Below are 14,565 nucleotides of genomic sequence, written 5' to 3'. Positions count from 1 at the left end.
TTTATGAAGTATCCCAAAATACAGCAATTGTTCTCATAGTTTTGAGTACAAGAGGGATTTAGAGGAAACCTGGGAGCTGAAAGGGATGCCTTTCCAAGCTCAATGTTTTTTCCACTTCTAATTCCTGAGAAGAAATTCTAATAAAACACATATTTAATACAGTGCTTAGTGCCAAAATGATTTTAGCTCAGGTGCCACATACAACTCAATATAATCTTCAGTGTGCTGGACAGATAAAATAGTGCTTTAATGACCTTTAGATTTAAACTTTTGTTTTTTTTTCTGTTGTAGCGTTGAGCAGAAGTCTACGCTTTTTCAACATGTTTTGCAATAAGGACCAAAAATGACTACAATCTCAGCATAATACCAATTTCAATGATACTTTCTGGTGCAAAATTGTATAAAATGTCCCAAAAACATCTCCTCGAGCTATTATTGCATTATGTATGCTTTTACAAACTCACACTGACAGCATGGCTTTGAGATTAATTTGATAATAAGGAATTAGTGAGCTTTCATGGCAGCATCACTGATATCGCAGCTTTGGTCTCAGTGTTGTGTTGTGTCTGTTTCTCTCAAGAAAACTCTATTAAAAATCTATGGTTTCATTCTTACAATTTGCTTAGTCCTTTCCTGGGCTTGATTGGAGTCTCTTGCGGGCCGTTTTGGCCCACAGATCTTATGTTTGACATAACGTGTTTATGTGTAATGAGGCTTTAGTGCAAAACTAAAATCAGTAAAACTATAAATAAAACACACCAGATTTAAAAATTAAAGGCCTCGAACCAGCACAATTCAAGTTTTGCTTTTTATTGTCTGTTTAATCAGTTACAGAGCCCCTCAAACATTGACTATTATCATATCTTATAATATATATTATTTGACAAGCATTAGGAAATCTGCCTGGGCAAGAGCAATGTGGTTCCCTCTGTGTAATTCTCCAACATTTTGGGAAACTTTGGTTTAGCGTTACCATGTGCAGAGTACTGATTGTTATGAGACAAAAAAGAAAAAAACAATTATAAAGTTCCAGTTCAAACTGACAGATCATATGTGTATTTTTAAGGTATATACACATTAGAAGAAGACTTTTAAATAACACATTGTCAGGAGGCATTTAGTTTTTATATGTGATATATAAATAACATTGAAAGTTCAGGTCAAGCTTTAACCTGATGTGTCACCAGGGGGGGACAAAGTGTTGAAACATGTACATTTTAGGTGTGACGCTCAACTAGAGGGAAAAAAAGATAAGATAAGTTGGACTCTTGAGTTCCAAAAGAAATGAAAATTCTTGTCAAATAAAAAACAACTGGTAAAGCACTTCCGTAAACATGCTGCTGTCTCAGTTTCTACCGAACGTTATACTAATACCACATTCAAAATGAGCATAATAACAAATTTCTCCTCTGCGTCTCACCTAACTATTGTGATCACATTCATGCTGCGGCTATTTCTTCTGATTCATGTTTATGTTTGAACAATCATCAGATCATTTATTGATGAGACAGCAAAGTTGGTGAAAAGGCCGTAAGTAAAAATGTGTAGCATCTAAGGATAGAATTTTTTTATCTAAAAAGAATAACATTCAAAAACAACCTCTGAGAGGACATTAAAGTACCATCAAATGGAACAGTTGCTGTCCTCATTACTATTATAAATCATGTTGTAGCAGTCAGTACTCTCAATTCTATTACAGTTCAGAGTCCTGGGCTTGAATCGGAGAAGGACGCTTGCATGTTGTCCCTGTACGTGTGGGTTTTGTCCAGGTACTATGGTTTCCTCACACAGCCTAAAAACATTTGTTTGAAGTTAGTTGGTGAACCTAAATTACCCACTGTAGACTGTATCTTCATGTTCAGGATGTATCCCGCAATGGTGAATTGGATGGAACAGTATGGAAGATGGATGATAGATAGATAGATCTACTTAAAGAGCTACCTTCCTGACAGCCTATCTATCTATTTACTGTACATATATGTTTATATATAGATTAGAGGTAGCTGACTATATAAGTAGATCTATAGATACAGATTGTAAGAATCTCTACATATAGCAGTGTATCTGTTGATAGACCGATACATTTGTTGGATGGATAAAAAAAAATACACGGAATATTGTTTTGTTAGATGACAGATAACCAGACTGAAACATTTCCATGTCTGCACTTCAGTCCACACAGGAAGGGTCTGGCCCGGTCCAGCCGCGCATGCGCACTGGTTCCCGGGAACAGGCTTGTTTTCCCAGGCGCCGCGGCTTCGTGCCTCATCGTCTCCCTCCGTGTCTTCTCTCCCTGGCCGCTTGTTGTTGCTGTCCGAGGTCCCAGCGACTGTAATGGCGAACCGTTCCTCCTGAGCTAATGCAACAGTCCCCGGCCCGCCACCACAGCGTCTCGGACGGGCTCTCCTAGCACCGCGGAGGGCGATCATAACAAGGCCGAGCAACCCCGACACGGAGTAAGGTTTACCTCCGCGACAAAGAGCCGGGAGACGCTTCATCTCGCGAGCTGCGCCCCCTGCTAGCCGCCACCGGGCGAAGTGGACCCGAGGAGAGGGAGCCGCCGCTCCGCCAAGTGCCGAGCTCCGCTGGAGGCTTGTAATGTGGCTGCTTCGCATGCTTCTTGGGTGAAGGGGTTTTTGCCCGGCTCTGGCTCGCAGGCAGCGGTAGTTTCTGGGACCCAGCAGCCTCCTCGGGTAGCTAACTTTAGCCGCTTGGCTAGCTGGCTCGCTGCGTGGATCGTCGCTTCTTCCAGCCGCCTTGTGGAACGTCTCCACCGGGGCTCCGACTGCCGCCCCCGGCCGAGGCTGCTGCTGCTGCTGCCGCCACGACTGCGGACGTCGCTAACTCGTACGGATTGTTTTTGTGTGGCTCCCCTCTCCCCCCACCCTTATCTTAAATGACCACCGGCAGGAATAACCGGGCGATGATGGAAGGAGTCGGAGCCAGAGTGGTCCGCGGACCCGACTGGAAGTGGGGGAAGCAGGACGGCGGAGAGGGGCACGTCGGCACGGTGCGGAGCTTCGAGAGCCCGGAGGAGGTGGTGGTTGTCTGGGATAACGGAACGGCCGCCAACTACCGCTGCTCCGGAGCTTACGACGTGAGGATACTGGACAGTGCTCCAACAGGTAACTTTTCTCTCTTTTCACAACACTTTTACACCACAAAAGCTGCACACTTTAGGCACGATCGTGAACTTTTCCGACGTGTTTGGATGTGTCTTGGGTTACTATCATGCTCCAGTCCATAAGTTCTTAAAAGCTTTTACTAACCACATGTTGCATTCCTAATATTGCTCCTATTTGCATTAAAAACAGCATTAAAAACACTTTCCAGTCCAGATCAACACTGCTTCTAAACCGTTGTAACTTTATTTAACTAAGGCAGAGTTTATGGAGAAGCTGTACATGCATGTGCAAATGAAAAGATCGTAATAAATAAAATATTAACTTTTTGCATATATTTGATTAGTTAACACAAAGTTGATGTGCACAGTATGGACCCTCATTTCTGACCACCGATATTTGCATATGAAGAAAAAGCCAACTGTGTGAAGGATTGCCAAATTTTATGTGTAAACATCAGCGACGGTTTTGTCTAGAAACAACCAGCCAAACCACCTAGTAAATTGAAAACATTTCAAAGAATACATCAATTTATTTTAACAAAATTCTTAAGAGTAGTGGCCAACACGCCACACTGAAGCTGAAATATCAGTGATGCTGCCATGAAAGACAGCAAACTCTAAAACTGGCCTCAAAGCCATGCTGTCCGTGTTAGTTTGTAAAAACATGCATAACGCAACAGCTATAGGAGAAGTTTTTGGATATTTCGTTGTATTTTGCACCAGAAAGCAGTAAAAGTGACTTCATGTTGCGATTGTAGGCATTTTCAGTCGTGGTTGTTTGTTTTTTTGTGAAAATATAAACATTTTCATCACGTATACGCTGCGCCACAAGTGTCCCATCTCTTTAGTTTGAACTCTGATCAAAAAACAGCTTTGAAAGAAACATTACTTCTCCCTTTATTGGTATAATGTGATCTGCTGTTACACAATATGAACTAAAATTATGATGATATTGTTGAGTTTTACGATCACAGTGTGATTTGCAACAGTTAAATCGTTATATAGACAACGTGCGTTTGTGCTTTCGGACTTGTACCTCAAATTTAACAAGACAGCCGCAGTTCAGATGTTTTTATGTCTTTGTTTTTATGAGCAGTGTTTCATATTTGTTGTTTTCAGTCAACTTTTCTTGATTTTCGCGGTTTTGTGCTTAGACCTTATAGATGCCGGGTTTGATGTAATGGTGAAATAGGAGCCACTGTTAACACAATCTAGGGCAGTAGGACTCGTTCTGACTGGTCAGGCATGTTGAATAGATAATGCACAGTGCGTGGAAACTTATAATCTATTGCAGCAAGCATCAGAAGCATTGTCTTTAATTTACACACCACTATTTACATTATAAGGACTTGTCAGCTCTCAGCATGTCATCTTTTTATTTCATGTGTTTACAAGGTGAAAGGTACAACATGTAGAAATATTGTATAATTTTTAAAAAAATGATGAAGGGAATGAGGGTATGGAGGCTGTTACACTTTAAAAATGTTGTGAGTAGCTGAAAATGTTTATCTTCATTCTGATCAGCTTCAAGCGTGCAGCTTCGTCTTTAACATGCAGCGTAAAATTAACTTCACACACCCTTCTGTCTCTCTTGGTTTTGACTGATCTACCAACTCTCCCATGATGTGAATATCTGCAATATTAAAGTGGACTTGTTTCCTGTCTGCTTACCACTGCTCTCATAATGAGTCTTCTTCTGATGTTCTTTCTCATCGTCATCCTCTCTGCGAAACATTAGAGAACTGTCATGCTCTATATTTTTCTTCACAGATGACAGCATTGCTTTAAATTGAACACAGTCAGCTGAAATGATTGCGGAAGCATGGCAACTTCTTATCAGTATGAATGGAATTAAAAGATAAAGCAAGCTGCTTCAGATATTCCTGCACTTTTAATGTATTTGTGTTCATTTTTGCAAGCAAGAACAGCGGACTGCAAAAGTCTGACAGGCGAGATACGTTCTGCAGGATAACTAAAATGTTGCTAAAAGGCCAAGTTTCAGGCACAGCTTGAAACAAAATATGCCAATTTGTCATGTCCTGCAATGCTGATTTGTGTGTTTTTTTTAAATAGTTCAGCAATTTTGCAAATTGATCTGATAAGCTCAGCTTTTTTAAACGCTGAAGTGGATATATTTTAAGGTAGAAGCTGAAAAGAGTCCAATTCATCTTGTAATATCTACAATATGAAGATTTCAAGTGGTGAGCATAAAGTGAACTTGTAGCAGGGTTTGGTGAATGAAGGTATATCTGTAATATTTCTGTAAATCTGACTAATGCAAGTATCGACAGATACTCGATAATTGAGGGCCAAAGATTGTCCTTGGGGAGGTATATATATCTAGAGTTGTGTTTGTATATTTGTGGCCAAGTTGTGTTGTGTGACTCAACAACATGATTGCATGTCACCTGCTTAACTAAATCGTTACGACCTGAATCATCACTTAGTGTAACGGCCTGTTAATGCCAACTTTTCCCGTTTCGGTCTGTGCCCCCAGGCATCAAGCATGACGGGACCATGTGCGACACCTGCCGCCAGCAGCCCATTATCGGCATTCGCTGGAAATGTGCCGAGTGCACCAATTACGACCTGTGCACAACCTGTTACCATGGAGACAAGCATCACCTGAGACACCGCTTCTACAGGATCACCACCCCAGGCAGTGAAAGGTTGGTCAACCTGATCTACGCGTGCCGTGAGGCCGCCTTAGCTTAGGCCTGCGGATGTGTAAAATCCCCACCGATCATCCTGATTGACCCCCCCCCCCCCCCCTCCTTTTTTTTTTTTTTTTCAAACGCCGCGTTCCACCTGCCTCATTCGACTGTGTGTGTGATATTTGAGAAGTCATTTGTGGACTCTGCCTCGCAGGCAGACACAATCTATCTCTGTGCTCCTAGCCCTCAGTTGCCAGGCAACTACGCAGCCTGGCTTTACGGTTCAGTCAGACCTTTTTAAAAATGATACTAATGCAGTATTTCCCTCCTCTGGAGGTTTTTTTTTTGTGCAGATTTGCCTTCTAATGCTCCATTTGGAGGGTGACATGCATCACATAGCGCAGGCTCTGTTGACCAGCTTGGTTAAGTCTGTTTTGAGGCTTAAGGATGTAAAGAGTCTGAGTCTGTAGACTAAATTCGTAATTACATTTGAACTCTTCATTTTATTCTCTTAGGGTCCTCATGCACTACCATCTTCTATAGGTGCTTTCACAGTAAATACAAGATAGCCACATTCTAACGCAACAGGTCTGATTCCAGACTAAGAAACCAACGGCAAGTGCAAACCAGGATGCAGACCAATCAGTAGACATGACACAACATCCACTACAGTGTTTATTGTGCTGCCGTGGCGAATGTTAAGTGCAAGAAACATAAAGGAAACAAGCAAATATTGGACCAGAATATATGAGCGAAACACAAAGGTCGGGCCAGGAAACAGGCCAGAGGCACAGGTGGGACCAGGAGGCGTAGACAAAAGGCAAAGGGTACACCAGGAGATGTAAAACGCACAGCAAAGGTCAGATCAGATGATGTAGTGAATTAGGTAACATAGACAAATGGCAACGGTCAGATCGGAAAACATAGACGGAAGTGTAGGTCAGACCAGAAGAGGTCACCAAAAGGCACAGTCGGGACCAGCGACACAGGTCGGACAAGGAGTACTAGTGAACCAGGTGACAGAGACGAAGGGCAACAGTCGGATCAGGAAACATAGGACCAGGGGAGGTTAAAGAAACATAAAGGTCAGACCAAGAGATGTGGACGAAAGACTGCATCTTTTGTCTACGTTTCGTCGTCAACCTGCGTTTTGGACCAAAAGGCAAATCTCAGACAAGATTTTGTTGAAATTATAACACCTGACAAGAGTGAACACACCTTTATTGTACAAGCCCTTAACTGTGAACACTGAGCTTGAATTAGTGCTCTAAACTCTCGAAACTCTACAAAAACTTTCTGTAAAAGTTACTCCGATTGAAAATATTCTGCTACCTTTTTTTCTGCGGTATTGTAGTCAGGTAAAGTAAGTTTGGGCTGGTTTCTGTAATTTTACTGAAGACAAGGTTTTCAGGGAAGTAGAAACATTGCTTCCCGTGAAGTTCATATCCGAGCAAATAAGCTTGTTAAATTTCAGAAAACGGTTTCACTCAGTGCATGGCTTCAGATGGAGAGCAGAGAAGCTCGTGCTGTAGGAAAAGCAGCCAGTCGTATCGGTCGCTACAGGCTGGGCCTGCATCATCTGGAGCTGGAGCTGCTTCTCACTAAATGGCACAAGTTGGGTTTGATTGGGATTTCACTGAAGCTGTCGGTACCAGGACGATAACTCATCCATTTCAGGCTCGTTCCTGATAACTACCAGAGTTTAGCAAAACGAACACATGGCCCAACAGCTGGGAGCCTTTTCAAGCGAGCAAGACTTCATTTCCCCTGAGACGGGCGTTGCATAATGCACAATGGGTGCCAGAGGTCTCCCCAGCTCACACTTCTCCTGCGCTGGGTGAGGTGTTTTGTTCCACCACATTAGGTTCTTTTGACTAACTGCTGAAGAGGGAGTGGTTAGAGGCCACAAGCTGTTTGCGCTGGTTGGATGTGCACCGTCCAGCTGCCGCGTCTACCACGGCTCACATTCATGCTCCATGGGTCGAACTCAGCTGGATGTTTTATGTGCTGTTATCTGTTTAATGTGTTGGATTATGACTGTAATGGAGCTTCGACTGCGGCTCGTGGCACTGCTTTTTAAAAATGTGCGTTTGACTGCTGAGTCACGGCCTTTTTAAATGTGCTTGCAGTGCCATAATAGTGGGGTCTGGGTGAAAAGAGAGAGGAGCTGTCAATGTGGCGCGAAGCTGTGCTACAACAAAAATAATTGTGATTCATAATGTTGTGACATGGCACCTGCTGCTGTGAGTCTGTCTGAATGAAATAGGCCTTTAAAGGTTTTCGAAATACAATGTCAGAAAGAGTTTAACCTTAAGGCCTGATTTTTGATTGGCCTCTTGTTTCATATGAAAAGAAAAGAAAAAAAAAGTGATCAGGCTCCAATGTCATTTTCAATGTTACAACCAGAAAGCGTTGGAAGAGAGTGGTGTAAACAATATCGATAGATAGAACCAGCAGATGGCGGTAATGCGGTACGGAAACTGCCGTTGAACCCAAAAGTAGAAGAAGAAGAACCAGAAAGCGTTTCCCATCATTTGAGCATGTGTAAATAATAAAAACATGCGTTTGAATTGTCTGGGACATGGCTTACTAGTTGCTTTGCTCTAAATGTTGCAGGTGTAGAATTCCCCCAATTTATGAAAGATTCATACACAACCCAAAGATAATTGCCTATTGTTCTGTGTGCACATGTATGTCTGGTCTCATTATAAAAACAACGCCAGGTCGTGGCCTGTCATGCCAACGACATTTCTTTAAGAGTTCCGCTGTTTCTGTGTCAACAGACATCGTGTTCAGAACATTGCTGTGCAAATGAAAAAAACCTTTCTGAAATGCAAATGGGGCCTAAGTGTCCACAAAAGTGTTGGCGCCTCATGCTCTTGAAAAGCCTCTCGAATTCTGCTGTATGTTAATTGTGCACTGACCAGAAAAACGTATGAAGCCTGTCAGTAGAAGACCTTTCTTCTGAGCATCTGCACTGAAGGATCAGAATGGAGAAAAAAAAAAAAAACAGGGATAAAATCTGTTTAACTGTCTTGAGTATTTTAGATGTCTTCATTGCCAGATGGAAACAGATGCAACTTCTGTTAACAACAGAGGGTGCCACCAGTTTGGACGGAGCTATATCCATGAAGTGTAGCATCAGTTTGGTAGGGATTCAGTAAAAACATGCCAGGATGCGGTTACACTGAGGGCAAACCCTGCACTGGTACAGGAGGAAGAAGGTCCAACTTCTTTTGCGCTTTAGAGGGTTGATCTCGGTGCTCCAGCAGCTGTTTGTGATTTCAAAGAACTGTAAGGTAGATCCACAAAAAGGTGCCAGCTCTGATTTGTTCTGCGTGGATCAAACATTAGTGGACTAATAACAACATGGATAAGAGATTTCATCAGTATTGAAGTCCTATTATTGAAAATCATGGGCACCATGAAAGCAGGGGATCATTTCTGATTTAGTTCATTCAGCTCTTTCTGTACTTCATACCCGGTAGTTTCCCAAAAGTAAAAAGAACATCTATGTGATCGACGCAACTACAGTCTTACGCCGTAACACAAACATCCAATGAAAAAGTATCTTGTCTGTGGACTTTTTTCCTGACCAGAGTGCTTCTGGAGTCCCGCCGCAAGTCCAAGAAAATCACAGCCAGAGGGATCTTCACTGGCGGCCGGGTGGTGAGAGGAGTGGACTGGCAGTGGGAAGACCAGGATGGAGGCAATGGAAGAAGAGGAAAGGTAGGTCACCGGCCAGAAATGTCGATGTAAACGTAGCGTGGTCCTGCAAATCCTTTATTTCTCCCCAGTTCCTGAACCCTAAGCTTAAAAGAAGCATGTTACTTCGATTGGTCACTTTAAGGTTTCTAAACAGGATTCTAGAAGAAATTGTTCTTTTGTTCTTTTGTTTGTTTTTTTAGAATGTCTAAGTCGCACTGCCTTAAGTCTGGGAAATGCTTCAGATTTTACTTAATTTTAACGAAGTGCTTTTTGCTTTGGGAAGTGTTCTGAGACTATAGACTGAAGAGAAACTATGATAGGTAGGATACCGGTTTGCTCTGGTTTTATAAGGTCTCATACAATAAGCAATAAATGTGACATTTTTCATGATGTGTGCATATTTTTTGCACTGAAACCAAGAAGAATCGAAAGGGTTGCTGGTATATATAGTTTATTATTTATTAGCGGGGAGGAGTTACTAAGTATGTATGCAAGTATGTGGTTCATAAACTGAACTGTCTTTATCACAATGTGAGAAGCCTTTACATTCTCTGCATTTAATATGAAACACTGAAATAATGAAGAATGAAAACAACCCTCTCCAGGAAGCTCACCTGGTTCTTGGTTTCTAAGAAATGTCTGCGACAGACAGGGCATCCAGGTGTTGCGTAAAAGTAAATGCCTCTTGATGTAAAGATCGATGGTAATTAAAAAAAAAAAAGACAGAAAATGTATTTCTACTAAACCTGTTGTAACAAGTGGGCTTTCAGCGTTCTGACAGATAAACAAGGTTACTAAAGGGGCCTGTTGAGAAATAAGAGCAGACGTGTCTCCGTTTCATTTGAAAGCGCTGCAATTAAATGGATAGTAAATCTTTGAAGGCAACGCATGTATAGTGAGGCAGCAACATCAGCTGTAAACATGTTTTTGTCTAAAACCTCCATCGGTCTCCACCAAAACAGTAAGACAGCCATTCTAGGTTTTAATTTTAGTCTCGATCTGAAGTCTTGGTTTGGCAGGAAGTTCAAGTCGACAAGTTAACAGACTCGTCCTAGCTTTTTGTAGCACAAGTCATTGACGTTTTTTGAGTTATTACAGTAGATATGATCCAGGTTAAGCTACAGTGAGTGCTGTGTAGCCTGCAGACTGACCTAAAAGCAGTTCTTAGAAGTTGCAAATACTAAATAAGATACACTGCAATTCTATTTTATTTTTTATTGCACAAAATACAGCACGTCCATTTCAAGACCAAGACCAGAAAAAGCAACAGTTCCACTAGAGCTAGAAAAACCTCAATTTTAACAAGAAGAAACCTGCAGAACCAGACTCGGGCCACGATTACATGTATCTGGGTTTTTTTTTTTTTTTTTTTTACAAACAATTGTATTTTTTCCCTCTAGGTTTACAAAAGAAATCTTCATTTACACTGCTCCGCATATACCCCTGGTTCAACGCTACTTATGAGCATGCCAAACCTGTAGGGGGCAGTGTGACGAGAAGCATGAAGCCATGATCGCCAATCAAAATCAGACGTCACTAATTGGGACGGAAATTTCCCCGTTACCCCCCCTTAAGATGCAAACATACACAGTGGAGTTTTCCAGATCTCTACGGTGGCCCGAGTTTTCAGGAATCATCGCTGACTCGTAGCTGCGTTTATGTGTAAATACAAGGCCTGTCTTAATGCAGAACCAGTCTCGAAGGTGGAGAGTTTATGCAGTTCCGGTTGGGGTTTGGGGATAATAGAAGGAAAGAACAGGACAGACAGATTGAGAGGAAGGATTCAAAGCCTGGTTCGGCTTCATACCTGCAGCCTCTTCCTGTCTTGTTGGTTTGGAGGTCTTGAATCTCTAGGATTCCGTCTCCATTTGCTCTTGAAGGTTTTGTCAGCCAAAAGTTTCCACTTATTTTCCCCATCTTGAAAACAGACCCAGGGGGCCTGAGCAACAGACTACACCCTTTGCTCCGTAAACATTTCAAGTTACCAAGCCGACCAACACGCCCTGACGTGTCCAGTGTTGTGTATCTTTCCGTGCATGATGGCGTTGTGAGCCACTGTGGCATCTACTTTGTCTCTCGACGCAGAAGAAGAAGGAGGAGCTGCCAAATGGTAAAGACAGAACTTGTTGGAAGTTCTTGGCAACGGCGAGGTTAAAGGCAGACTCTACTTAAAGAGTTATGCTTGATGCTCCAGTCACTCATGTGCAAAACTGGGATTCCTTACATAGTGTGCCCTGAAAACTATAAACCTTTTCTTTCACTGGCTTCTGTAGAAGTTGCGTTATTTGCCTCAAAATAGTGAAGTGAGTCAATAAAAGCTGCGAGGAATTGCTGACCTGTAATACAGTACAGAAATTCTATTTCTCTCAGCTCTGTGCTGTTGATTCCTGTTATCCTCACCGAGGCCTTAAACAGACGTGCCACTGCAGGTCTTTCCAGGCTCAAGTACATCGTTAGGCTTAGAACCGCAACCTCATCAGACATCGCATTATGCTCTAAGTCTGTTTAGATTTATGCCGCATATGTACCATAAAGTGCTTTAATTCTGACCGGGGTCCAAGCCCCAGAGTATTCCATTCAAGAGTCCCTCCAGGCAGCTTAAGACTTCATTTTGCTGTGTTATTTAATGGCATATCTCATTACTGTTTTATGATGCTCTAAGCAATATGCTCTCAAGAAAACCTCCATTCTGTGTACTGCAGCTTAGATGTGCTATTAGGTTAGCATGAATGTTACCTCTTAAGGCCCATTAATCAATTAGCTCTGGAAGGGGTCTCAATGTAACTTAACGCTTTGATTTCTGTATTTACTTCAACAATAGCTTTAGTTAAAGAACTCATTTCCGTCAGTATCCGTGTCTGCTTCTCTGCACTGCATTCTAGTTTGACCCACTTTGCAATACCCAATGTTTTTTTTAATACATTTTATTGATTTTTCTATATAAATGTGAAACTTTTGCCTCAAGACTGTTTTCGATCTACAGGTACTTCTCAAAAAATTAGCATATTGTGATAAAGTTCATTATTTTCCATAATGTAATGATAAAAATTAGACTTTCATATATTTTAGATTCATTACACACAACTGAAGTAGTTCAAGCCTTTTATTGATTTAATATAGATGATTTTGGCAAAAAAGTAAAGAAAAACCAAAAATCCCCATCTCAAAAAATTTGCATATTTCATCTGACCAATAAAAGAAAAGTGTTTTTAATACAAAAAAAAGTCAACCTTCAAATAATTATGTTCAGTTATGCATTCAATACTTGGTCGGAAATCCTTTTGTAGAAATGACTGCTTCAATGCGGCGTGGCATGGAGTCAATCAGCCGGTGGCACTGCTCAGGTGTTCTGGAGGCCCAGGATGCTTTGATAGCGGCCTTAAGCTCATCCACAGTGCTGGGTCTGGTGTCTCTCAACTTCCTCTTCACAATATCCCACATATTCTCAATGGGGTTCAGGTCAGGAGAGTTGGCGGGCCAATCGAGCACAGTAATTCCATGGTCAGTAAACCATTTGCCAGTGGTTTTGGCACTGTGAGCAGGTGCCAGGTCATGCTGAAAAAGGAAATCTTCATCTCCATAAAGGTTTTCAGCAGATGGAAGCATGAAGTGCTCCAAAATCTCCTGATAGCTAGCTGCATTGACCCTGCCCTTGATAAAACAAAGTGGACCAACACCAGCAGCTGACATGGCACCCCAGACCATCACTGACTGTGGGTACTTGACACCGGACTTCAGGCATTTTGGCATGTCCTTCTCCCCAGTCTTCCTCCAGACTCTGGAACCTTTATTTCCGAATGACATGCAAAATTTGCTTTCATCCGAAAAAAGTACTTTGGACCACTGAGCAACAGTCCAGTGCTGCTTCTCTGTAGCCCAGGTCAGGCGCTTCTGCCGCTGTTTCTTGTTCAAAAGTGGCTTGACCTGGGGAATGCGGCACCTGTAGCCCATTTCCTGCACACGCCTGTGCACGGTGGCTCTGGATGTTTCCACTCCAGACTCAGTCCACTGCTTCCGCAGGTCCCCCAAGGTCTGGAATCGGTCCTTCTCCACAATCTTCCTCAGGGTCCGGTCACCTCTACTGGTTGTGCAGCGTTTTCTGCCACACTTTTCTCTTCCCACAGACTTCCCACTGAGGTGCCTTGATACAGAACTCTGGGAACAGCCTATTCGCTCAGAAATTTCTTTTTGTGTCTTACCCTCTTGCTTGAGGGTGTCAATGATGGCCTTCTGGACAGCAGTCAGGTCGGCAGTCTTACCCATGATTGCGGTTTTGAGTAATGAAACAGCTGGGAGGTTTTAAAAGCCTCAGGGATCGTTTGCAGGTGTTTAGAGTTAATTCGTTGATTCAAGGGTGGGTGTGGTGCTCCAGATGATTAGGTTAATATCTCATTTAGAGTACCTTTTCTTGATATGCTAATTTTTTGAGATGGGGATTTTTGGTTTTTCTTTACTTTTTTGCCAAAATCATCTATATTAAATCAATAAAAGGCTTGAACTACTTCAGTTGTGTGTAATGAATCTAACATATATGAAAGTCTAATTTTTATCATTACATTATGGAAAATAATGAACTTTATCACAATATGCAAATTTTTTGAGAAGTACCTGTAAGTTCATTGTAAACTGCTCAGTTTGTCATTGTGCGACAACGTGTTGCATGGAAAAATGTGTACTGTATAAAATGACGCATTCATTCAGAATAAAACTCAAGATATTTGTGGGATTTTTAAGTTTGGTTAGTTAGAAATAATAATATAAAAGTGAGCCAGTTTTTTGAATAGGTTTTTGAATGAAATGGATAAAAATTCCATCTCTGCTCTTCAAGAAATTCATGTCTCTCAGTTTTGTAATTAGGTGGTGAGTAAAACATCAGTTACCGCAACGTCTTTTTAATCTCTCCAAGCCCCTGTTTGCACAAAAATGGTTTTAAGTGAAAACGGAAAGCTTTCATTGCATTTTGGGTGTACATATAAATGACAACGGTGCTCGGAGCCACTGAAAACCCAACTTTTTGAAAATGGGGGGGGGGGCTCTGACTCGGTTTCTGTGGAAATGAGGGATGAGCAACTTTTTGAA

The 14,565-nt window shown here is 41.9% G+C and overlaps 1 protein-coding gene across 3 annotated transcripts in view; it reads left to right on the top strand.

Annotated features, from left to right (window-relative positions):
• The first annotated feature begins 2,215 nt into the window (after positions 1 to 2,215).
• The window catches only part of mib1 (MIB E3 ubiquitin protein ligase 1), an 83,503-nt gene continuing 71,153 nt past the window's right edge, over positions 2,216 to 14,565 (top strand). For 2 of the 3 annotated variants that reach the window (XM_080461169.1, XM_080461168.1), the window contains exons 1-3: positions 2,762 to 3,125; positions 5,622 to 5,793; positions 9,378 to 9,507. In XM_080461169.1, the coding sequence (XP_080317295.1) occupies positions 2,897 to 3,125; positions 5,622 to 5,793; positions 9,378 to 9,507 (531 nt within the window). In that variant the 5' untranslated portion in view covers positions 2,762 to 2,896. Of the gene's footprint in view, positions 2,457 to 2,761; positions 3,126 to 5,621; positions 5,794 to 9,377; positions 9,508 to 14,565 lie in introns of those variants that run through there. The other variant, XM_080461170.1, reaches the window with a different exon arrangement.

Source organism: Lipophrys pholis, assembly GCF_963383615.2.
Source record: "Lipophrys pholis genome assembly, chromosome: 1".
Classification (NCBI taxonomy): domain Eukaryota; kingdom Metazoa; phylum Chordata; class Actinopteri; order Blenniiformes; family Blenniidae; genus Lipophrys; species Lipophrys pholis.
Note: the sequence above shows the minus strand (reverse complement) of the source record. Positions and strands in the feature narration are given on the sequence as shown.